Source organism: Chroicocephalus ridibundus, chromosome 3 (assembly GCF_963924245.1).
Source record: "Chroicocephalus ridibundus chromosome 3, bChrRid1.1, whole genome shotgun sequence".
NCBI classification, from domain to species: Eukaryota; Metazoa; Chordata; class Aves; order Charadriiformes; family Laridae; genus Chroicocephalus; species Chroicocephalus ridibundus.
In genome coordinates, this window is record NC_086286.1 from 95,286,916 (window position 1) to 95,311,044 (window position 24,129).

General features: G+C 41.6%; 1 protein-coding gene across 3 annotated transcripts in view; it reads right to left on the reverse strand.

Annotated features, from left to right (window-relative positions):
- KCNQ5 (potassium voltage-gated channel subfamily Q member 5) overlaps positions 1-24,129 on the reverse strand; it is a 306,072-nt gene that overhangs the window by 79,142 nt on the left and 202,801 nt on the right. For all 3 annotated transcript variants that reach the window (XM_063330168.1, XM_063330167.1, XM_063330166.1), the window contains exon 2: positions 16,747-16,837. In XM_063330168.1, coding sequence (XP_063186238.1) covers positions 16,747-16,837 — 91 coding nt within the window. The remainder of the gene's footprint in view (positions 1-16,746; positions 16,838-24,129) is intronic.

Sequence of the window (24,129 nt, forward strand, 5' to 3'; positions counted from 1 at the left end):
CTAGGCCTTTAAATCACTTGGTTTTAGTTCCTTAGCAATTGAAACAGAAAATCAGGCCGTAATTGGAAAAGCATGTGGCAGAATAAATCATTAGACCTCATACGATTTGTATAGGCTTGCTGTAGAAATGATGCATTCCAAGTATCTCTGTCCTATATATATTACAATGGAACCTCATTAATTTTGGATTACTTATAGAAATTAATGACAACATTTACATCAGAATGGGCAAATTCTGCACTGTTGATAAATTTGTACTCCTTCAAAATTCAGCAACACTGAATTTGAACTGATGAGCAAGTTTTTATTTATTGGACACCTAACCCTTCCCTTCCTAGGTAGAGCAGGGATGCCCTGGCCTTCGCTGTTTCTTCCTTTTCCCCTATTTTATCATAGAATCATACAGTGGTTTGGGTTGAAAGGAACCTTAAAGACCATCTAGTTACAACCCCCTGCCATGGGCAGGGACACCTCCCACTAGACCAGGCTGCTCAAAGCCCCATCCAGCCTGGCCTTGAACACTTCCAGGGATGGGGCATCCACAACCTCCCTGGGCAACCTGTTCCAGTGTCTCACCACCCTCACAGTAAAGAATTTCTTTCTAGAATCCAATATAAATCTAGCCTCCTTCAGTTTGAAAGCATTACTCCTTGTCCTATCATTACACTCCCTGATAAAGAGTCCCTCCCCATCCTTCCTGTAAGCCCCCTAAGGATCTTATTATCCTTTTCCAGTCACAGCTGCATCTGGCCTTGCACCACGGTTATGACAATCTGTAACTTTTTTTGATGTTTAAGCTCACGGTTAGCCCCCCCCAGTAACTGCTGTGGCAGATGCATCGGTGGTTCGGACAGTGGAAAGTCTTTCTTCCTTCTCAAAGCACAGTTCATCCAGACTGATGCCATTCTGAAATGCTTCTGCATACGCAGCTCGAGTTGTCTCAGGGAACTATACATATGCAGGGTAAGCAAGGCTGAAACACATGCGCTTAAAATATTCATTTCCTTTTGGCATAAGGAGCGCAGGCGCCAGTGTGCTCCTGAAGCTTTCTACATCTGCAGGTGCCTTGGTTCCTCTGCCACCAGAACAACGAGAGTCACACAAATGGCAGGAAAAGAAAATAAGAGGTCATCCTAAGCAAGGTTTCTATTAACAGACAGTCCCGGAGGACTCTAATGAACAGCATTGATAACTAATTAAGCATACTTTGTACAATCCAGCTATGATGAGCACTTTTTCCCCCCCTTTTTTTCTCTATCTAATTAGGATACAAGTGATGATTTGTTGAAATTGTCTCCATTAATATGCTTCTCGGGTAGTTTTTAATGATAAGGATTTCCCTAAGCGTAACATTATAACAGCAAAAACCTGTTTTTATCATAGCTTTCTTGTTCATTAACATAACTGCTTATTAAAACTTAAAATAATTCGCTGCTGCAGAAATCAGGTGCCTTGGTTGTAGACCATCATTTCTGGGAATTAGAATCATTTTCGAGATGAGAAAAGGACCAAAGTTGAGCGCGCTCTGCTGTTCTTTTAGGACACTCCCGGTTATTTTGCAACGCGTAAATGAGCTGAGGGTTGGATATGAGAAATCCACCCACAAGACAATGCTCTGCTGTTATTTTAATTATACTTCTTGTATGGAAATTGTGTTGTTAAGTATTCTGAAGGCTAGCTAAGTAGGACAACAGAGCTGCAGACTGATGTAAGGAGCTGCTGCCTTGAGCTCATAGGAAAACTGGTCTACAAGCCACATTGTCAGAAGCCCGGGAAATGAACCCGGGAAGAAACCAAATTAATCCCCTGAAATAAGCTTTAATAAGGCCACAAGTGCTTCCCTCTTGCAGACAACATCTCTGCGGTGTAGCTGCACTGCAGATGATCATCTGGTGTAAATCAGCACAGACTCTCTACACCAGCACAACAGCAGGACTAGGAAGAGCAATGTCATCTAATAGAGCTTGGGAAGTGCCCTCTCTTCCCTAAAAGCTCATAAACAAGGAAGTCCAGTGTTTCCAAATCAGTTGGAAAAGAGGGAGAATAAACATGTTCTCATGCTTTAATTTATGGCTGAGTGGTTTAAGAAAGTCACCAGCTGCTAAAATCTCTTTATGGTGACACATCATGATGAGTTGATACTATTCAACTAGCAATGCTTTATTATCTATCGTCAAAGAGGATGAGATTGTTTTCTCATTCAATTAAAGCAAGAACATAACACCTCAAAACTTCTGCATCCCTCTCTCAAGCAAAAAAAGCCCCTCTACTGATTCAAAGTAATGAGCACCAGAGTTGGGCTCTACACTTTAAACAGATACGATATGAGGGGAAGCACAACACTAGTCTCTCTCAGAGAAACCTGAAAAAGGTTTGAGCTTTAAATAGTTGTGATGCAGAGGCTGGTGGAGGACTAGTCACACTTCTGTTGCCAGATTAAAATCAGCAGATATGAATATGTGTGTGCTTTATTGTTCACAATAATAGTATAATTTGAATGCACATTTGTATTATTCCTGATTCAGCATTAGAAGGATAGATCTTTGATCTAAACAGCTACGAAGTATATCTACATGTGCATATATACGCTTAAGGAACTAATGCTTTAATTCTTTCCAACTGCAGTTTAACAGTGGGAGAGGCGGCCGTAAATCTGAAAACATAACCCAGAATAGACCCTATTAGTGGCTATAAATCACAACCAGAGCCTTCAGTTCAGTTCCCAGTGCAATACACAATAAGCATGAAATTAAATTTATGCACCTTTTTGTCATTTATCAGTTTTATAATGAATGTGATACTTTTACTACACTTGCTTTTCCAAATTATGATTAAGATTTCCCATGTTGATTCTACGCTAATAGAGGATTATTGAGAAATCAGTTCTGAGCCTTTTAATCTAATACACAGCTACAAGTCTATTGATATAATATTAAAATCCCAGTGATATGCTTAGTTTTAATTAGCCACATGTTATATAGGACTTCTGCTATCCAACTCCCTTTAAGCTTTTTGTCTTTATTACTTGAAATGGCACCTACCCGTCATGTTTCTTTATTCGCTTACACCAGAAAAAAGCCCAGAATTTTTATGTCAAGTAAACCCAGTTTTGAATCAGCCAGTAAAAGCACGCACCAGAATTAGGTAGCTGCCATTTAATTATGTTTTTCATCATCTCTTATAGATTTACCATATCAGACCCCATACACAATTCCTAGCATTGAAACTGTGCTAATCTTCCTCAGCATCCACGAAGGAAGGACAGATGCCCTTCTGCCTCCCCAGAGCAGCAGACTCACGTCATACCACCACCAGGGACAGGCTGTTGAGGACCTGCTGGTGCCACAGGAATGAATGGCACACGGATGCACTGGGCAGCTGTGCTCCTGGCCACTGGCCATCAGGGTTACTGGGATTACCATGTCAGTGCACGCGTGGGCAAACGCATCCCACAGCTCCTTTTGGCTTTTCGATTTCGGTGGATGTGGTTCTTCTAGGAAGACCACTGAAAACCCTTTTTCAAATTGGGAAAATGGCAATGGTAAATGTTGGCTTCACCACCCATCGTGTCTATCCTGCTCTTCCCCAGGTAGAGCATCACCCTTAAATATGGCTCTTTTCATTCCTTCCCATTTACGCTCACTGCTTTGCACCAGATCATTTGTTTATGCGTCAGGTACAACTACACTTTTGAGAGAATTCCTGAAAGAAGACAATAGCCATAAAACTCACACTAGAATAATCTTCTACTTCCCAAATATTTTTGTATCCTGCTTTGTGCCTGTTCACATTTTCTTTCTCTGTAGTGAGATATCAGCAGTAAATGGTCTCATTTTGGCTTTAAAATTACCCGCATATTGAAAACAATGAAGCTCTGTACAGCTGTACCCAGGCCTTTGCATTTCCTTTGTGATTTCTTCACGCATTTTTTTCTGCTGTAGTCACGTTTCTGATGTCACATGTTACAGGCAGACGTTCAAGCACATGTCTCTGTAGCAACCCAGCTCCCAAATCTTCCTTTTGAAATGTTTGTGAGAATTTGATATCTTTTGCCGTGTCCAAAAGAAATGTGGAATGGCTGCCAGAGCCAGTGCAGACTCTGAAACCTTTTATGCTCTGGCATCCATGTTAATTTTGTATTGATGCAAGGGGGTTAGGCTAATTGTTACGGCTGAACACATGTATGCGAATTAGCTGATAACATTTGACATGCTGTACAGCAGAGTGGGATGGGATAGTTATTCTTTTATTCTTTGGTCTTAGCATGTTTGGTGCTGCTAACTCCTAGAGACTCTGCAAATGATAGTTGCTGTGTTCTTTTCAAAGTGATTTCTTCTTGCAGTTTCCCAGTTCACAAAGCTCATTAACGGAGCTTCCCTAGGAGTACATCAGTGCATGTTTTGACCACTGGGAGACCTACGGGCGTCTGGGATGGTATACACTGAAATGTTTCTGGTACCAAACGTGTTCAGAACACAATTTTGAGAAAGCGTTTTCTGACAATTGCTAAATTTTGTCAAACTGGACTTGTAAGGCACTTTCCCCGGACTACCAAAGTCCTGCTTATGCATTCAGTTTCTTGAAGATATTAACTTCCATCACTAGGAAACTTTCTAGCCTGGTGCGGCCCTTGGACTATTACCCATTGCTGCTCTTCCTTGTGGGTGGCGATGAAACTGCAATGCATAGTCCAAGGGCAATCAAAGGAGACTTCAGGGCCTTGGGACAGTTGGTAAGGGAATGTGGAGCACAGTTTTTTTTATTTTGTCTCTCCTTACAGTTGCGGGCAGTGACACTGGAAGAAACAGACGGGCCCAGTCTGTAATACACGGTTCTGTGGCTGGTGTCACCAACACAATTTTTGTTTTTTCAATAATGGGATGGCCTACATGGCCCCAGGCTTGCTGGCATCAGATGGGGTTCACCTTTCTCAAAGGGGGAAGAGGATTTTTGCTCATGAGCTAATGGGGCTCATCAGCAGAGCTTTAAACTAGGCTTGAGGGGAAATAATATCAGGCTCTCCCGTGACATGCTGTGGTATGACACACCAAGGTTAGAGGGATGGGGTGCTAGTGAGGGCCCTGAGCCTGTTGCTCTGAGACATGCTGGCTACACTGCAGCACACTTGAAGTCTTATGGAGATAAGCCAAGGGCTCCTGAGGTAATAGGAGCCAAGAGGGAAACACCAATGAAATACCTCAAAGGAATTAAGGGATGTTCCATTAAAAAGGTGACACGGTCGACAGCACAGTTGAAGTGCCTCTACACCAATGCACTCAGCATGGGCAACAAACAGGAGGAGTTGGAAGCCACCATGCAGCAGGAAACCTTTGATATAGTTGCCATTACTGAAACTTGGTGGGACGAATCCCATGACTGGACTGCGGCTGATGATGGCCAGAGGCTGTTCAGAAGGCATAGGCAAGGAAGGAGAGGTGGTGGGGTAGCCCTGTATGTTACGGACTGTTTCGATTGTTCAGAGCTTAATGATGGTGATGAGAGGGCTGAGTGTTTATGGGTAAGAATCAGGGGGAAGGCCAATAAGGCAGATATCATGGTGGGAGTCTGTTATAGACCACCCAACCAGGATGAAGAGATGGATGAAATATTCTATAAGCAGCTGGGAAGAGTCTCACGATTGCTAGCCCTTGTCCTCGTGGGGGACTTCAGTTTACCATATGTCTGGAAATACAATACAGCAGAGAGGAAACAGTCTAGGAGGTTCCTGGAGTGTGTGGAAGATAATTTCCTGACACAGCTGGTAAGTGAGTCAACTAGGGAAGGTGCCATGCTGGGCCTGTTGTTTGTAAACAGAGAAGGACTTGTGGGTGATGTGATGTTTGGGCATAGTGACCACAAAATAATAGAGTTTTCAATTCTTGAAGAAATAAGGAGAGGGGTCAGCAGAACCTTGGACTTCCAGAGGGCAGACTTTGACCTGTTTAGGACACTGGTTGACAAAGTCCCTTGGGAGGCAGTCCTGAAAGGCAAAGGAATCCAGGAAGGCTGAACATTCTTCAAGAAAGAAATCCTAAAGGTGCGTGAGCGGGCAGTCCCCGTGTGCTGAAAAATGAGCTGGTGGGGAGGAAGACTGGCCTGGGTGAACAGAGCCCTCTGGCAAGGGGAACAAAGAGTTTATGACCTTTGTAAGAAAGGGCAGGCAACTCAGGAGGACTACAAGGATGCTGTGAGGCTATGCAGGGAGAAAATTAGAAGGGCCAAAGCCCAACTAGAACTTAATCTGGCTACTGCCATAAAAGACAGTAAAAAATGTTAAAATGTTTCTATAAATACATTAGCAACAAAAGGATGGCTAAGGAGAATCTTCATCCTATATTGGATGCAGAGGGAAACATAGTGACAGAGGATGAGGAAAAGGTTGAGGCATTTAATGACTTTTTTGCCTCAGTCTTTAGTAGTAAGACCAGTTGTTCCCCGGGTACCCAGCCCCCTGAGCTGGAAGACAGGGACGGAGAGCAGAATGAAGCCCCATAATCCACAGGGAAATGGTTAGTGACCTGCTACACCACTTAGACATACACAAGCCTATGGGGCCGGATGGGATCCATGCAAAGGTACTGAGGGAGCTAGCAGAAGTGCTTACCAAGCCACTTTCAATCATTTATCAGCAGTCCTGTCTGACCAGGGACATCCCAGTTGACTGGAGGTTAGCAAATGTGATGCCCATCTACAAGAAGGGCCAGAAGGAGGATCCAGGGAACTACAGGCCTGTCAGTCTGACCTTGGTACCAGGGAAGGTTATGGAGCAGATCACCTTGAGTGCCACCACACCGCATGTACAGGACAACCAGGTGATCAGGCCCAGTCATCGTGGGTTTACGAAAGGCAGGTCCTGGTTGACTAACCTAATCTCCTTCTGTGACAAGGTGATCCACTTAGAGGATGACGGAAAGGCTGTGGTTGTTATCTACTTAGACTTTAGTAAAGCCTTTGACACCATTTCCCACAGCATTCTCCTGGAGAAACCGTCTGCTCATGGCTTGCATGGGACATGGGTTTTTCACTCGCTGGGTGAAAAACTGGCTGGATGGTCAGACGCAAAGAGTTGTGGTGAATGGAGTTAAATCCAGGCAGCAGCCTGTCACAAGTGGTGTTCCCCAGGGCTCAGTATTGGGGCTGGTTCTGTTTAATATCTTTATCAACGACCTGAACGAAGGGATCGAGTAAGCTTGCAGACAACACTAAGTTGGGTGGGAATGTTGATCTACTTGAGGGTAGGAAGGCTTTGCAGAGGGATCTGGACAGGCTGGATGGATGGGACAAGGCCAACGATATGAGGTTCAACAAGGCTAAGTGCCGGGTCCTGCACTTGGGTCACAACAACCCCACGCAGCGTTATGGGCTTGGGGAAGAGTGGCTGGGGAGCTGCCTGGCAGAAAAGGACCTGGGGGTGTTGGTCAACAGCCGGCTGAATATGAGCCAGCGGTGTGCCCAGGTGGCCAAGAAGGCCAACAACATCCTGGATTGTGTCAGAAATAGTGTGGCCAGCAGGAGTAGGCTAATGGTTGGACTTGATTATCTTAGAGATCTTTTCCAACCTAAATGATTCTATGATTCTGTGGACTTTTGTCATCTCACCAAATATTTCTGTTACTTGAACAGAAATGGTAATAACATTGTTATTCAATTCTTCCTCAGGTTGAGTGAAAATGTTGACTTAATCCCCTCTTTTCAGTCCAATCATCAGACTTTGAGAGCCAGTACATCAAATCTTGTGTTTTACAAATTATGCCATTTGCTGAATGCTTGGCAGCTTTTCCTACTATCTTTTTTCAAGGCTTATGGAATTTTTGTCTCTTGGAAAAAGAAAAGAACGAACCCCTTCCACATCCTCTCAAAAACATACATATATCTTTGTGAGACATTCATTTCCTGTGATCATATCTACATATGGTGCAACCAGCCAGTTCCTGTCTGGTTCAGATTTGATACCAAAGTTGTTATCCTGCCCATGACATACACTCTTTCCGTAGGCACTCCATGAAAGCCTATAAGTTTAAGACAACCAGTACTTATTTTGCAAATTCATCTTTGTAGCTCACCCACAGTTCATAGTCAGGGCTGGACTTAGCTTTGGTGTGTGTCTGTATATTTACTATCACCCACACTTTATAAAGTCTCTTTGGATTTGTGTATTACTATAGGTATGTCTGCTCCAGATCCTTACAGGTATTTTTGATATTTGTCCGTATTTTGATACTTATTTGTTTGACTTCACAGTTTTTATACTGAATCTTGAGAACAGATTTCTTCTCTCACTTGAGGAAAGTTCACATTTTGACCGTAGCAAGCACATCTTTGCTTGCTTTGTCACATCTGTGCAAAGTGACTGAGTGGATTATGGTTTCTGTATGTTACTCAGGTGGTGGGTGTTCCCTAGGTTTTCAAACAGCTTTCATATAACTGATGTTCTGTCTTTTTCAGCATTCTTTTCCTTTTGTAGTTTAGTGTTTTGTAGACTTCTTCCTTACATATTATTTATAACCATGTACTTTGGCTTTCCTCTGGAGACATATTCTGCATTTCCATTTGGCAAATCAAGATTTCCCTAACAAGGGTCAGGTCTGAATTTCTGATAGAGAGTTTGATATCTATCCATTTCCACTGTTGCAATCTAAACTGTTTGTTGCCTGTTTTAAGGCGGTAGGTCTTGCTCTCCATATAACAAGTTTGGATCCTTATCAAACTCTGGCGTGAAGCCAATAAAATTCAATACTGCAGAGTCTAGCACAAACTATTACAAAACTACAGCTATGGAAAATGCTACACATGACTTGGAAGTGGTTTCCCATGCTACCTTGTTATCAGTTAAACTGATAAAACAAGAAGGAAGACATGTCTTAGAAGAGCACTTGTTTTGCAAGGAGTGTTGCTCATTTGTCCTTAAAGGAGGTCAAGGGCAGATGGTTTGTTCCTTTAAAACAATGTGTTGATTAGCCTAAAAGGAGACGTGCTTTTCCCTCCTCAAAGAATTATATCCCTATTAATCTGAATCCTGACACACCATCACTAACATCTAATCCTCCCCATTTTCCACTCTTAGTCTCAAAATCCTCATAGAGATTCTGTGTTCTCCTAGAGAAAGTGGCCCTTTGAAGGGCTGGTTAAAAGGCTCTTTTCTGAATAACATGGACAGTCCTTTCCCTCTTAAAATTATGTTCTCCACCTTTGAATGCTAGTCCTCCCTGTGTTGGGAAACAAATGGAATGAGAAACTGATTGTCCACAGTATCAGTATTTACTCTCCTGACTTTCTGCATATAGCCAGAAAATGTCATGGACAAGATAAGCTAAGAGACAGCTCTTATATAGGATCAGATAACAGGAATATAAAAGAGTATAATGTACCTATTCAAAAAATCAACACTGACTTTCTTACTACGGGTTAGTCATTCTAATGTTCAAAATTGTAGCAGGTCGCGAGTTGTGTTACGTTTAACACTGCTTGTCGGTTTGCTATTTCCATCCATTTTCATTGCACAGTACCACCCATTTCTCTATACATGCCCTGTCCATTCAGAGGGAATGGAACATAATTTCATGGACGGTATTTCATCCAGCAGCCATTGACTTGTGGCCAATGCAGTGATCTTAACATTGCACAGTAAAAGGAGATTTCTTGTTGGCGTGTACCTGGTTGGTAGTTCTGCTTGCCTGGGAGCACCGGCAGCAACTCTGAAACTCTCTCTTGCCTTCTACTGCATTTGCTATTGAATGCTGCAGCACTTGAGGTAACCATTCATAGTTATGCCACCTTCTTCATGTGATTCAATTATGAGATTTTTCTTTGCCCTGATTGCAGATCATGTATAATAATGCTGCTTTAGTCATCTTTAGTCATCAAACCTACTTAAGCTTTCCCAGTAGGACTATAATACATTGCATTTTTTAATTACAAGAGAAAAATGATTCCACTTAATGTGTGATTTTTCATTCTTCTCTTTACAAAGGTTATTTCTGCTTAATACAGAACAAAAAGAAAAGAAAGGACAAAATGTTACTGACAACGTAATCAAGCCCAGAAACATATCAGTAATAGTTTATGCCAGTATCAAGACATCTTTATTCTCTGATGTGTTTGAAGTGTATTTTATCATCCTCAGCACTGTTGACAATAGATTTTTTATAGATACCTTTACAGCTTTATGTGTGGTGCCATGTTCCTTTGTTATTTTTATTGCTACTTTCATCTCTCTCCATAGCTACAGCGTGAGCTTATTTGTTTTAGAGCTCTGTTGGTTGGTTGGTAGCGCCAACGCTGCATCCTGACAGAAGAATTACAGCTTTGGGGACATCTACTGTTATGTTTTTAAATACCTTCACCTCTTCATTTACAATTTTTGCCTTCCGCCAGACTTCCTCCTAATAATTTTTAGTTTCAGAAAAGTGCAACCAGAACTTACATTTCCAATAGGAAGTCTGCTCTGTTTGCACACAAAGATTCTAAAGCAGTTGTAATGAGATCCGGTCCAAATTTTTGTAACAACAGTCAGCTCTGATTTGGTGAAATCAGTACGCATAATAGGAGAGTATCAATTTAATCAGCAAAGACATAAAATTATTTATTTTGATAAGGCAAGAATATTTTCTTTCAAAGCTTTCATGCAGTTTATTATGACATGGTTGAATTGTTCTATGCTCGTGTTATCACCTAATTATGATATTAGTGTATATGAATCCAAACAAGACGGAAAACATGAAGACTTTGACCTTGTCAATATTACATTTCCCTCTCTTATTCTGTCTTTTGATAACTTCAGTTTTTTATGTTTAACAGACACAATTTTTCAGAGACATCTATGCAGAAATTTTTAAATTTCAAAGCCTTGCTTTGATTTGGGATGAAAGAAAACATTGAAAATGAGTATTTCCTGAGAAACACAGATTCTGAGTTTTGACAAGCTCTAGTAAACTTGAAAATCACTTTTTTTTAGCTCAGGGATCAGTTCATCTGTTTCTCTTGGGAGAAGACTCAAAAAGCTGCAATTAACATGTGGTCTATGCCCTACCATCTTTGTTAGAAATGTATCTAGAACTGAAATCTCCCAAGATCATTCAGTTTTTCCTTTTACTCATTGTTAGCTGGTTCTACAGAGCCATCCATCCAGTCCTCTACTCAGGTCTGGTGGTCTTTATCCAAGCATCGCAAGAGGATTCAAGTTCTCAGACAATAAACTTAAAAATGCTACTTTTTGATTAAGCACTATCTTTCTTTTTTAAAATCCACTATGCCCAGCTTTAAAATTTTGTAGCGGATTTGTATGATTACATCTCTGTGAGTGGATTCACTCTCCTAGAGCAGAGACAAATTTAATATAGAATCACAGAATCATAGAATAGTCTAGGTTGGAAGAGACCTTTAAGATCACTGAGTACAACTGTCAACCTAGTACTGCCAAGCTCACCACTAAACCATGTCTCTAAGCACCACCTCTACTCATCTTTTAAATACCTCCGGGGATGCTGACTCAACCACTTCCCTGGGCAGCCTGTTCCAATGCTTAATAACCCTTTTGGTGAAGAAATTTATCCTAATATCCAATCTAAACCTCCCCTGGCACAACTTGAGGCCTTTTTCTCTTGTCCTAACGCTCGTTACTTGGGAGAAGAGACTGACCCCCACCTGGCTACACCCTCCTTTCAGGTAGTTGTAGAGAGCGATAAGGTCTCCCCTCAGCCTCCTTTTCTCCAGGCTGAACAACCCCAGCTCCCTCTGCCATTCCTCATAAGACTTGTTCTCCAGACGCATCACAAGCTTCACTGCCCTTCTCTGGACCCGCTCCAGCACCTCAATGTCTTTTTTGTGGTGAGGGGCCCAAAACTGGACACAGCACTCGAGGTTGGGCCTCACCAGTGCCAAGTACAGAGGCACGATCACTTCCCTAGTCCTGCTGGCCACACTGTTCCTGATACAGCCCAGGACGCTGTTGGCCTTCTTGGCCACCTGGGCACACCGCTGGCTCATATTCAGCCATCTGTTATTCCAGTTTGTAATATGTGCTTGCCTGCTTTGGGACAGCTATACTCTTTTTTAATCAATGTTCATCCTCTTTCTATGTTTCTTTTATGGGAAAATGTTACAGGTGAAAAACCTTAGGAAGACCTTAATTGCTAGAAGCACTTACTAGACTCTCCTTTTGGATTCGTGTAAGTGACCGCAGTACATGTAGAAGCTGGCCTCATTCTATTTCTGCCTGAAGAATGTGTTCCTAGAGTGTATTTTCAGAGGGCCTTATCCTACAGAACTGGGTACAGCTTCCTACCCCAGCCTTTTTCAGAGAAAAAAACAAAACAGATTTGCCAGAACCAGTCCTCCAGAAATTCACATGAATTTTGCAATCTCTCCATCTTGATTAAAAATGAAAATTATGAAAAAAATCAAATGCTTTGTCACTTCAAATAAAAATGACGTTTCTTTTCTACAGCCTCAATTTTACTTCTAAGCCAAAAGATCTAAAATGCTCAAATACACAAATAATATTTTGTGCCAGGTCAAATGAAATATTTAATCCGATCCAAGACTTTTGGACTTTTTGATTTGCCAAATCTTTGTGGGTCAACTCAAAATATTTTATTTATTTTCTTGAATTGACAACAAACAAACCGAAGTGAACCAGTTATTCACATAGCTTTAGTTGAAAATGATCTTAAAATATAGAGAGTTTGGTCATGAGAGCGAATGACCTCCAGTTCCAGATATATTCCTTCTTGGCTGTCTTCCCCAAAAGATTTGATTTTGCCTTCCCAGCCTAAGTTTTACTTCCCTTGTGTTTATTATTTGATAAAGTGCCAGCAAACGTACTTGTAAGAGATCAGCAATACACCAAAGATTATTTTCTTGCTGTGTTAGTTGGATTCTTAAGCTGCTTGTGGCTTTTTTGATGTTGAAGTAGATTTTATTCTACTGTCTGTCTGGGCTATATCAATGCTACAACTTCAGTGCCAGAAGCTGTGTGCACAGACAAGGCTAAAGCATAATTATAATTGTAGGTATAAGGAGTTTTATCTGATGATGTCCCCCTGGTTAGGCTTATTATTTCTGGACAAAAATCTAGCAAAATTAATTACCGATGTAACAATCCAACATTGCTGTATGTAACCTGCACTTAACTTATCTGCAGGACTTTCATTTCAAGCATAAAATTCAAATATTAAATGCTTTTCCCTTGACAGGCCCCCTGATAAGTGGAAGATGCCTAGGAAGACAGTAGTGCTTGTGCAGATGGCAGATCTGAAGCCCTGGCTGGGTACGACGTGACGCAGCGGGGCAGGTTTGCGTCGGCTCTGGGAGCAGAGCTCGGGCATTTCTGCAGTCCAGACGAGCCCATTAACCTCTGCTGACGCTCAGCAGCCCTCAGCTAATACTGCTTTCCTAAACAACGATTTACTTTGAGCTGCCGCACGCTGTTATATGTTTCTGAGAGGGTATTTAGGACTGATTAGGAGAGATGTTTTCTGCTCCCTTGTAAGGTGAGGCTGAGGGAGATAAATGGAATTGACTGATTGCAGAACAATAACCGTCTCCGCTCTTCTGGCCTTTCTAAGAAGGAGGGAAAGGTTTGCTCACCTCATCTACACTTCCTTCTTTAACCTCCCTGTGTAATTGTGAATAGCTGCGATATGTCAAAAGCCACAGGTGCCAGCGCAGGCAGCAGCTCAGGTATTAAGTTGAAGGAACATTACATTAGCTTTTTAGCCAATTAACACGGCTGTAGGGGGGACCATCTGGAATGAATCTGCGAAGCAAACAGTTCACAGAAACCCAGCAGGCAGCTCTAGGGATTGTTGTATTTGTATGGTACTTCGTTAGAAAATAAACATATATCTTCCATCTCAAGCACGAAGCAAAACAGTATTAAACCAGATCTCTTATAGTTAATACAACTGTCTCTACTAAATGACACATTTGTAAGAGTTGTGTGAATCACTGCAAGGAAAAGGTTACAAAAACTCTAGTGACTGCAGTTATTTGTTGGCACAGACAAAACAACTGCTCCTGAGTTACTGTAGAAATGTATTTTTCTCTTGGTTTGCAGTTGCAAAAGCCTGCTTTGATAATAATGCTAATATCAGCTAATGATTCAGTATGCAGAGAAGCAGCAAATCATGCATCAGCAAACTGGAATAAACCAGTCGGCTTTAGCATGCTTCTGGAACTTCATACTTTGCTGTGTTTATATTTTTCTCCATTAGAGACCCACAGCAGGAGCCGTAAAATTCGTCATCACTCAATTCATTCCTGCCAAGGGTTTGCTGAGCACACTAGGCTATAGCATAGAAATGTTGGACCAGGCTAGTACTGATGCTTCAAGGATTAACCATCCACGCTTTTCCTCCTTAAGGCCATTTCTGTGTTCAGAGGATGTCACGGGATGCACAGGCAGAACTGTTGGGGTGGACAAAGACCTGAGAGTCCTGGTGGACAACAGGATGACCATGAGCCAGCAATGTGCCCTTGTGGCCAAAAAGGCCAATGGCATCCTGGGATGCACCAAGAAGAGTGTGGCCACCAGATCGAGGGAGGTCATCCTCCCCCTCTACTCTGCCTTGGTGAGGCCACACCTGGAGTACTGGGTCCAGTTCTGGGCTCCCCGGCTCAAGAAGGACAGGGAACTGCTGGAGAGGGTGCAGCAAAGGGCTACCAAGATGATTAGGGGACTAGAACATCTCTCTTATGAAGAAAGGCTGAGGGACTTGGGTCTCTTCAGTCTGGACAAAAGACGGCTGAGGGGGGATCTTATCAACATTTATAAATACTTAAAGGGTGGGTGTCAGGAGGATGGGGCCAGGCTCTTTTCAGTGGCACCCGGGGACAGGACAAGAGGCAATGGGCACAAACTTGAGCATAGGAAGTTCCACCTAAACATGAGGAGGAACTTCTTTACTTTGAGGGTGGCAGAGCACTGGAACAGGCTGCCCAGAGAGGTGGTGGGGTCTCCGTCTCTGGAGACATTCAAAACCCGCCTGGACGCATTCCTGTGCAACCTGCTCTAGGTGACCCTGCTCTGGCAGGGGGGGTTGGACTAGATGATCTCCAGAGGTCCCTTCCAACCCCTACCATTCTGTGATTCTGTGATTCTGTGACAAAGTCCATCTTTGAAGCCACAGCAGCAGAAAGCGCCGCAGACGGACACCTCTACAAGGACTGGTGTATCAGCTAGTGGAGCTCACCACACCTCCACCTGGAGATGGGAGCAAACCCAGGACATCGCAGAGCTCCTCCACATTCAGGCTCCTGGGAGAGCCATGGCAAAGCACAGGGAATGGGTTTATCAGCCAGCTGAGGGATCAGTAGTGGTAAGTGTACCAACACAATCAACAAATATGTGGCTCACAGGAAATGCATGTTTTATGTCAGAACAAATGGCATCTCTACAACTAATTTGCATAAATATACAGGGGAAGAGATTAATTGTCACAAAAGCACCTGCTGTTAGAAATGGGGTGTTTTCAGACTAATCAGATTTTCCTGTTTTCTGTACCAGACAATCTTAGCAATTAGTGTAGTAATCGCAATAATATAGCTAGTTGCAGACCACCCAAACAAGCTTCCATTTGCAAAGTGTTGTTCAGATATGGAAATAATGGGACCAGGCATGAGTGTAGGATGAAATCCGATCACTTTTAGCTGGTTCAACACCACCTGATCTTTTCTCCAGAAAAAAAAAAAAAAGCGTGAAGATGGCTAGGAAGCAAAATGCCACATTTAGCACATCTCTCCCTAATTAGCCCTGCTAAGAAACCATCAGTTGGAGCAGAACACCACACATCTGCACCTAACCAGCTCTGGACATTTAGTTCAGGTATCTGGATGCAGTGGCAAATTGTGCTGTAGAGACATAGCATACACGACAATTATGATTATCAGCCTGCTCACGCCATAATTAATTAGGGAGCTGTTCTGAAGACCAGGGCTTTTGGGTATATACAGTGATGACAATTAAAATGTTGGCATTTGTCAACAGCTACTTCACCCCAGGCACTACCTAACGAGCCACAGTCTGCTGTATACATGTAACTGAAATAACCATGGTAACTCTGGATATATAGTGACATTTTAATGATCACTACCACCTATCCTCAGGCCATCACTTGCAGAACTAAATGGCCCATCAAGAAGCAGATGAATAAAGTGGCGTCCGTACAATGCATGAAAAATGTTAAGCACTTTTAGGGTTTAGAGCCATTTAGATCTACCTCAAAAGGGAAAAAGGAGAGTCAAACATAATACAAAAGCATGTATTATGAAGAAATAACGAAACTACCACATCCTACTGCAGCAACTGCCACTAAAATGTCAGTATCCACCGATAGCTAGCACAAATTGGTATCTAAGATACCAAAATTATTTCCTATTTTAAGTCTAAGTGTCTCTTACTACATACTGACTTTATAAATGGCAGCAGCAGTATCAAAGGTCTTTCATGCTCAGTCACTGCCAAACTGCAGGAGAAAAACTATCCGTTACAAACCACAGCAATTCTCAAGCGAAGAAGGGGATGCAGATGCAATACAGTATTTTATTAACACTTTCATACAATCTGACCGGTTGTTAAAGAAAAAGATGATGGAATCCTCTGCTTTACTACATTTTCATCATTCTGATGAAAAGTCTGTTTTCTTAAAGAATTCAGGAATTACACTATTTTCTCCATGGTGAGGGAGAGGATTTGAGCGTGTATAAAAGTATCTGTAAAACTGCCTTGTATTGAGAGTTTTCACTTACCAGAATGAAGAGACAACCAGAGGCAAGTTTTGTGTGTTCAGGAATAGTAGAAAACACGGACAAAATCAAGCAACCAAACACAAGGAGAAAACTGAAAAAGAAAGAATATTAATAATTGTTAATATTTTTCAGAACCCTGACCCAGTATCTATATTGATCCTACTTCACCAATATTAATAGAAGACGATCAATGAACAGTCTTCACTAATAGAAGGGAATTCACCCACTAATTAACTTAGTTTGTTAAAGACATTAGAATAGCCTATTACTAAATCTGTATGCTTCAGTGCAGCACTGGTAGAATTAAAGGAAACAAACACAAGAAACAACGTGTTCTCGGAGACATGACGCAGTATACACAGGCACTACTTTTGATATCACAATCCTGTACCTTTATGCAGTCCAGATACTCTTAGCAACTTTATAAAAAGATCACCAATGGGAGAGTCCTCTCCCCAGTCTGAAAAATCATTTCTCCCGCAAGTGACCACAAAGATCTGTTGTATAAGCTTATCGAAGAGCTAAGATACATACTGCACCTAACTGTCCACCTGAAACAACTTCCTTCTGAGCAACAGGCTTCATGTACAAACTACCAGAAGCTGAGAGGTAGCTGAGTTATGGCAGCACTGCCCTTAAGGAACATGCTCCGTTCTGGGAACACACTTAATACCATACCATCCATTGAAGAAGTCAAAACAAAGGAGTGAAGTAAGAGAGTCTTATACAAGTCGTGCAATTGCAGTCGGGAAAACACGACTGTGATTTTGAGCTTGCATGAGCTCACATGTTCATGGCACTGATGAATGCATGCAGGTAAAGCAAAGCCCTGACATGCTGCTAAATCTCTTTGCGAGGAAGATGCAAACACCTGGTATCACTGTAGAAATTCTTGCACATCCCACGTCTGATCCTTACAGCGTTCAGTACATGTGGGGTTTGCAGACATGAGCCTGCAGGGCTGGTATTGCTCTGAGGCCTAGACTATGGATGATAAGGAATATCCTTTCCTCTGTATCGCTTCACCGATGATAATACCACCGTGCCGGTGAAAACATCTATGAACAGGATCAGAAAAGAAGTCCATTTCACCCACAATACCACAAACTGACTAATCAGCAGCCAGGCTGCACACTGAATGAGTGAGTGCAAGGCAGTGCATGTTCTATGTTTTAAATTCTAGCACTGCATTTTGCAAGTAGTAATAATTGATTCTACCAATGCTTTCCTAATTTCCTTCTTAAAACACTTGCCAGTCATGCTGGGCAATGAGTCAACCAACAAAAGGCAGGCCTTTGGCTTTTATCTGAATTGCTGGGACTCTTGTTAGCAGATGCTCTAACCCAACATGAATAGGTATTGTAAATAATGCAGATATATATCTGCAAGAGAGTACAAATGGCTCCTTCCTGGTACAAAAGGGACTCAGACCTCTTCCAGGGACAAAGGAAAAAAGCATAGAAATTAATGATCTATGTAGAGGGTGTGTATGCTCTTCAATATGGTGTTTCCATTAACCAACACAATAATTCTGAAGACACAGAAAGCAGCTTTTAAGAAAAGTACTGCAGGGGGTGTGTGGGGGTGTTTCTGATGGCCAAGTTGAACATCCCTCAGCAGCGTGTTCTTGTAGCAATGAAACCCAACCACACGTTGAGCTCTACTAGCAAGAACATATCCAGCAGATTGAGGGAAGTGATTCGTTCCCATACTTTGGCATCTGAAAGACCACATCTGGAGTGCTGTGCCCATTTTGGGACTTCCCAGCATGAGAGACAGACGGACAGACTGAAGCGAGCCCAGTGGAGGGCCAGCAAGGCGGTCAGGGTCTGCAGCTCATGACATATAGGAGGGGCTGAGCAGAGCTGGGTTTGTCCAGCCTGGACAAAGGGAGGCTGAGACTTCTGACTGCTGTCCTCAGCTATCTAATTCTGGTTATAGAGAAGCCAGAGAGGACACAATTCGCAGGGAAGAAAATTATGATTAGCTATAAGGACAAAAAAAGTCACAGCGAAGGTGGTTCAGCACCGGAACAAGTTGCCCAGTGACACTGTGTAATCTCTGTCCCTGGAGATTTTCAGAACTTGCCTGGAAAAGGCCCTGGTCTGACTTTGAAGTGAGCTCCGTTTTGAGCAGGAGGTTGGACTAGATGATCTGAAGTGGCCTTTGCCAACCTACATTCTTCTATGATTCTAACTACTGGACACAAACTTCAATATATTATTGCATCTACCCCCACTTGTTCTTCAGGAGCTAAAATTGCTCTTTCCCTTATAATATATAGACTTTCCATAGTGCTGTAATAAAGTAGTGCTGTGAAATATCCAGTACATTAGACAAAAATGTAAGTCCATTTCTTCAGAATTTCTATTAGAAAATCTGATGTGCAATGCAATAAGACGTTGAAAGCGCATTTTGTAGTGTATCACTTAACTGCTGGGGTGAGGTTCTAAATCTGGTAGGAGCTTGGATACAAGCTCTACTGAGAACTGTAAATAAAACAGTATCCAGGAGGGTAAAGGGTGTCTCTGGCACATACCATTGGCAAGTCTATCTTCCAGACTGAAGAAAGTTAAAGATCAGCATATATATGTTTAAAGGTTTCACAAAAAAATCATTCAAGTGACAAAAATCCACTCTGTGAGCAATTTTGCTCCCCTTCCCCCTGCTTTTTTTAAAAAGGAGAATCTCCTAGAACATTTCAGCTGCTACAGTCTTCGGATACAACCCCCCTATAATTACATCCTACTGGTATAGGCATAAAAGTGATTTCTGCTCGTTAAGGCTTGCATGGAAGGCAAAATAAAATTAAGAAGTGACTAAGAATTTACTGTAAAAGGATCATTTCCTTTTGCTGAATTTCTTTAGTCCTGAATCAGTTAAAATGATATTTTCCTGCTTCCTTTCTGTTTAGGTATTAAAAAATTGCTCTTGTTTAGTTCTATTCCAGTAATACCAACTAAATTGGAGGCCCAGTTGTACTGGGTCTTGTCCAAACACACAGTACGAGTTTTTACTTGGAAGAGATCTCTTATAGCACAATTACAGAAAACAGACGCAGCAGGAAAAAAAGAAAGTGCGTTGTTCCCATATCACAGCTGGAGACCACGGCACAGAAAAGGTAAGGGACTTGCCTAAGGCTACACAGAAAACCTTTATATGTGGAATGAGCCTGAACCTTTTAAGTCCCAGCCCAGTCCTGCAGTCACAAAATCAGCCTCCACTCACCCACCACTTGCTTTGCCACAGTTATTCAGGGCTGTGATTTAGAAGATCACTGTGGGCAGCGTTAATTCATGATAGATGGGAAAAGTGAGTCATGAGAGGGGACTGGTACACTTAAGCAGTGTATTAATCAAAATAAAGGCAAATATTCAGTAAAGCCAGGTGCAGTTTAGATTAGCACCTGGTAGACATAGTTCTGCAGATTATCCTTGAAAAGCAGAAACAATCCTCACAGCCATACCTAAGAATAGTCTTGGAAAGACATTTTTCCAAACCTCTATAACCTTTTGTTCTCAGTTTTTCCAATAACTCTACAAGGAGTGGAGCATTGTTATTAATTATTATTATTAAAAAACAAAAGAAAAACATTTGCATTTATCCACCCACACATTCAGATCTTGCCCCTCTATCCCTTATTCCTCCCTCCAACACTGAACACTTTTTTATGGGCATTCAGCATATTATGTCTAAAATTAGACTGTAAGCACTTTGGGGGAGGGGAGAATCCCAGTCCTATTAGCTTTGCAAAACTAAAAGCATACCTTTAGATGCTGTAAAACACAACACTAGCAACAAAAGTAAAAAGACTAAGTGTTCTGGAATGTTTTCTGTAGTTTATTTACCACTGACGTGTTTTCCTTCAAAGTAAACCAATAGACGGGATTCACTTTTTACCTTTTTTAACTTAATCTGTTTACTCAAGCCATGCGATGAAAGCACCTCTCTTTTTCCCCAGCAAGAACTGAAGGCATGGGGGATACAGCAACGCCTTTCACTTGGCTGGACGTTAAACAATGATCTGCCCGGCAAAAATAAATCCCTAAGGTTCAAACGCCATGGCGGTCAAAGTGTATCAGAAGTTGTTCTTCCCTATCATGAACTATTCCTCCAGTGACAGATGAAGTGTAGAGGATTGTATTAAGCCCTGGGTAGTCATTTTATAACCCTCAATAGAGGAAAAAGTATTTTCGAATGCCAGCGTTTGAACTGTGTGCTATGATACGTGCTATATTAGAGGATGCTGCTGTAGGTAGAGAGTGCTACAAAGAAAAACACAGAGCAATTATATTTGGCCTCCAGTGGTTCAACCTGGACCATATATTTGTTCAGGCTGAAAAAAACCAGATGGTCTTTCCTCGTGCATTCAGTATCAGACAGTAAAACATATGCCTTAGGCAGTAACTTCCCATAAAATTATTCAAGCACTGCCATAGCCTTGTATTTTATCAAAAGCAGCAACTTCCATTTTGTTTCAGCAGTAATCAGTTTTGATGCAGATCCTTTCATCTTATTCCCCTGCTTCTAAAAGCATACGCTAATTGGAGAAAAGCCAATTTATGGAAGATAATATAACTCAGAAGCTTTGATATTTATTCAATCCGCCTCTTATAAACTTTTCTTACTGGTTAATTAGGAACTACCAATTCTCCATTTATTTAATTTTCAACAGGATTTTACTATAGTTTGTGATTTAAGTGCCGTACATATGGAAGAGGATGTTCAGTTTAAAGCAATTGTTAAAACATTACTCAGGGAATATCATAAGCATAAAAAATACACTCAGGGAAGGTCTTTAAAAGCTACTTTGCTACATTATTTACTGCTAGAATTAAAATAATCAGAAGTTAAACATCTGCAAACAGTTTTATGACCTCTTCTGTAAATAATAAAAACGTATCACTGTTAAAGTGACATAATTAAGCGATTAGACCACCGGAGTTAATGTTCCAGTATTATTTGAGGTCTGATTTAATCCCTGTAAATGCAAGGACATTCAGGATTATGACCAAAACTGTTTGCAAACCATTGGCAGTACCGTTATCCTGGATTTTGTATGGAAGGTAGAAGAAAGTTTGAAAGCTTTTGTTAACCTTAACCATGACCAAAAAGTAGCTCTTTTTTTTTCCCACTGGTACAAAGTCAGAACTAATGCAGTTGCTTGCAAATAGAAAGGTGTTTGCATTCACAAGGTCTGAGTCTACAAAGAATCTGTTAGAGTCCCTCCATAAGTAATTCCTTCCCACAGCCAGGAGCAGTGCCCATGTTTTCTTAACAGTGATCAGGATCTCGATGAGTTGAGTACCCAAGTACCACCCTTATTTTATTTTTTTTTTTAATTCCTGAATACATAAAATCTGTGTGAGGAGTTAGATAAATAAATGTGCTGAAGATTTTACTGGATGTATAGCACCAATAGATCTATTACAGGTTTAGATAAGTGGATACAATACCCAGTAAAAAAAACCTATAAAGAAAGGAAGGAAAGAGACAGTCATTCATGGCACTGCTATACTTTCATTGGAACTATTAGTTTTGATGAACTGTTCTCACAAAAAGCACAGAGACAAAGATTTAATAAGCGGGTTCTGGAATGTTTTCTGTAGCTTATTTACCACTGACGTTGGTCACCACTGACGGTGGTTACACGAGGTCCCTGCCTCAGCTAGATGCTGTCAGCACTCTCACCCCTCCTGGCGTGCGAGAAAGGGAGACTTCATGGCTTCAGTGCGCCATGGAGCTGATGGGAACAGAGAAGAACAGTATCTCCTGGGCTAGGAGTTGCTGCCACATATACACACAATTTGCAAGGCGCTAAGGCCCCACAGAGGAGAAACTACGTGTACTGTTGGACTGAGAGCTGCTATACCATGTTGCATCCCGCAGCAGACGTGCATGCTCAAGACAGGAAGGCTGCAAAAACCTGACAGCTCCCATCAGGCTCAGCATGCTCGCTTCTTGGTGTCTCTGACCAGAGAGTTCCTGGAGGTGGGAGGAAATATCCTCTCTGATAGGATAAGGTAAGACAAATGCCGGCGCATTTTTCCTAGCTTTAGGAAGAACTGAAAGTGAAAACATTGGCTAGTGCAGGTGTGAGGAGGACATTTACGCAGGTCCTGTGGTATCTCCCTTAAAAAGTAAATCTTTTCAACATTTCTATAAAACAGATAATGCACTGCTGACATGGTGGAAAAGAATACAGTTTAACAGTTTTGATAGTGCAAGCCATGTGGATTAAATTTTCCATCATTTATAGTTTCAATGTGACTTGTTTATGCAAGAAAATGAGATATGACAAAGGTTATTACAATTTGTTAAAAATGTTTGACAAAAGCTGCATGGAGAATAAGCGCCCTCCCATAGAAAAAGCTCATAAATTTCTCCTGTAGGCTTTCTTTAAAATGTCTTGCACTTCAACCTTTTCTTCAAGTGGAAGAGTGTAATACGTTAAGAGCTTGATACCGCGCTGCCTCTTACCCTGAAACAACACAACAGTCCTGTCTGTGGAGAGGTGGATATAAAGACCTCATTGTCTTAAAGCATGAAAATAAATCGGATGGGAAACTTTAAAAATTTTTGCGATAAAAAAAATAAATTTGCAGCAGTACCATCTTTTTACACATCCTTTCTTTGGATTAATTGCTACATTTTTCAGAAATATACATATTTGACTGCATTTCATGTCTGAAATTTTTTAAGAACTGAACTTGCTTTCACAGCAACTGGGTTAGAAAGGTGAGTTTTGTCAAGCTCTGATGAATAAATTTTATTAAAACAATATTTTATTTTTTAATTCCACTACAGGATGTTTATTCATTCTGAAGTTAGAAGAGTTCATCAAGTATGAAAGAGATTAAATTTGCAGTGTCAAAAAAAGTGTTGTCAACCTAAATTGACCTTTTCTGTCATACTTTTAAGGAGTCATATTTTTATCAGTCTCTGCTAAGTGATTGTATTTGGCTTATATTGACAAAGCAAGGAAAAGGCTATAACAGGAGATGCAATCAAAACCAAGCAAATGAAATACAGAGGGATTGTCCGAGCAGCCAGGGATCAGGTTAGGAAAGCTAAAGTCCAGATAGAATTAAAACTGGCCAGGGATGTCAAGGGCAATAAGAAAAGCTTCTACAGTGATAAAAGGAAGACTAAGGAAAATGTAGGCCCTCCTACATAAACATCCTGGTTACCCAGGATATGGAGAAGGCTGAGGTACTTACTCAGTGACTTCATCAGCAAGTGCTCTAGCCACACCACCCAAGTCACAGAAGGCAAACGCAGGGACAAGGACAATGAAGATCAAGTTCAAGACCATCTAAGGAACCTGGAGGTGCACAAATCCATGGGATGTGATGAGATGGATCCCTAGGTCCTGAGGGAACT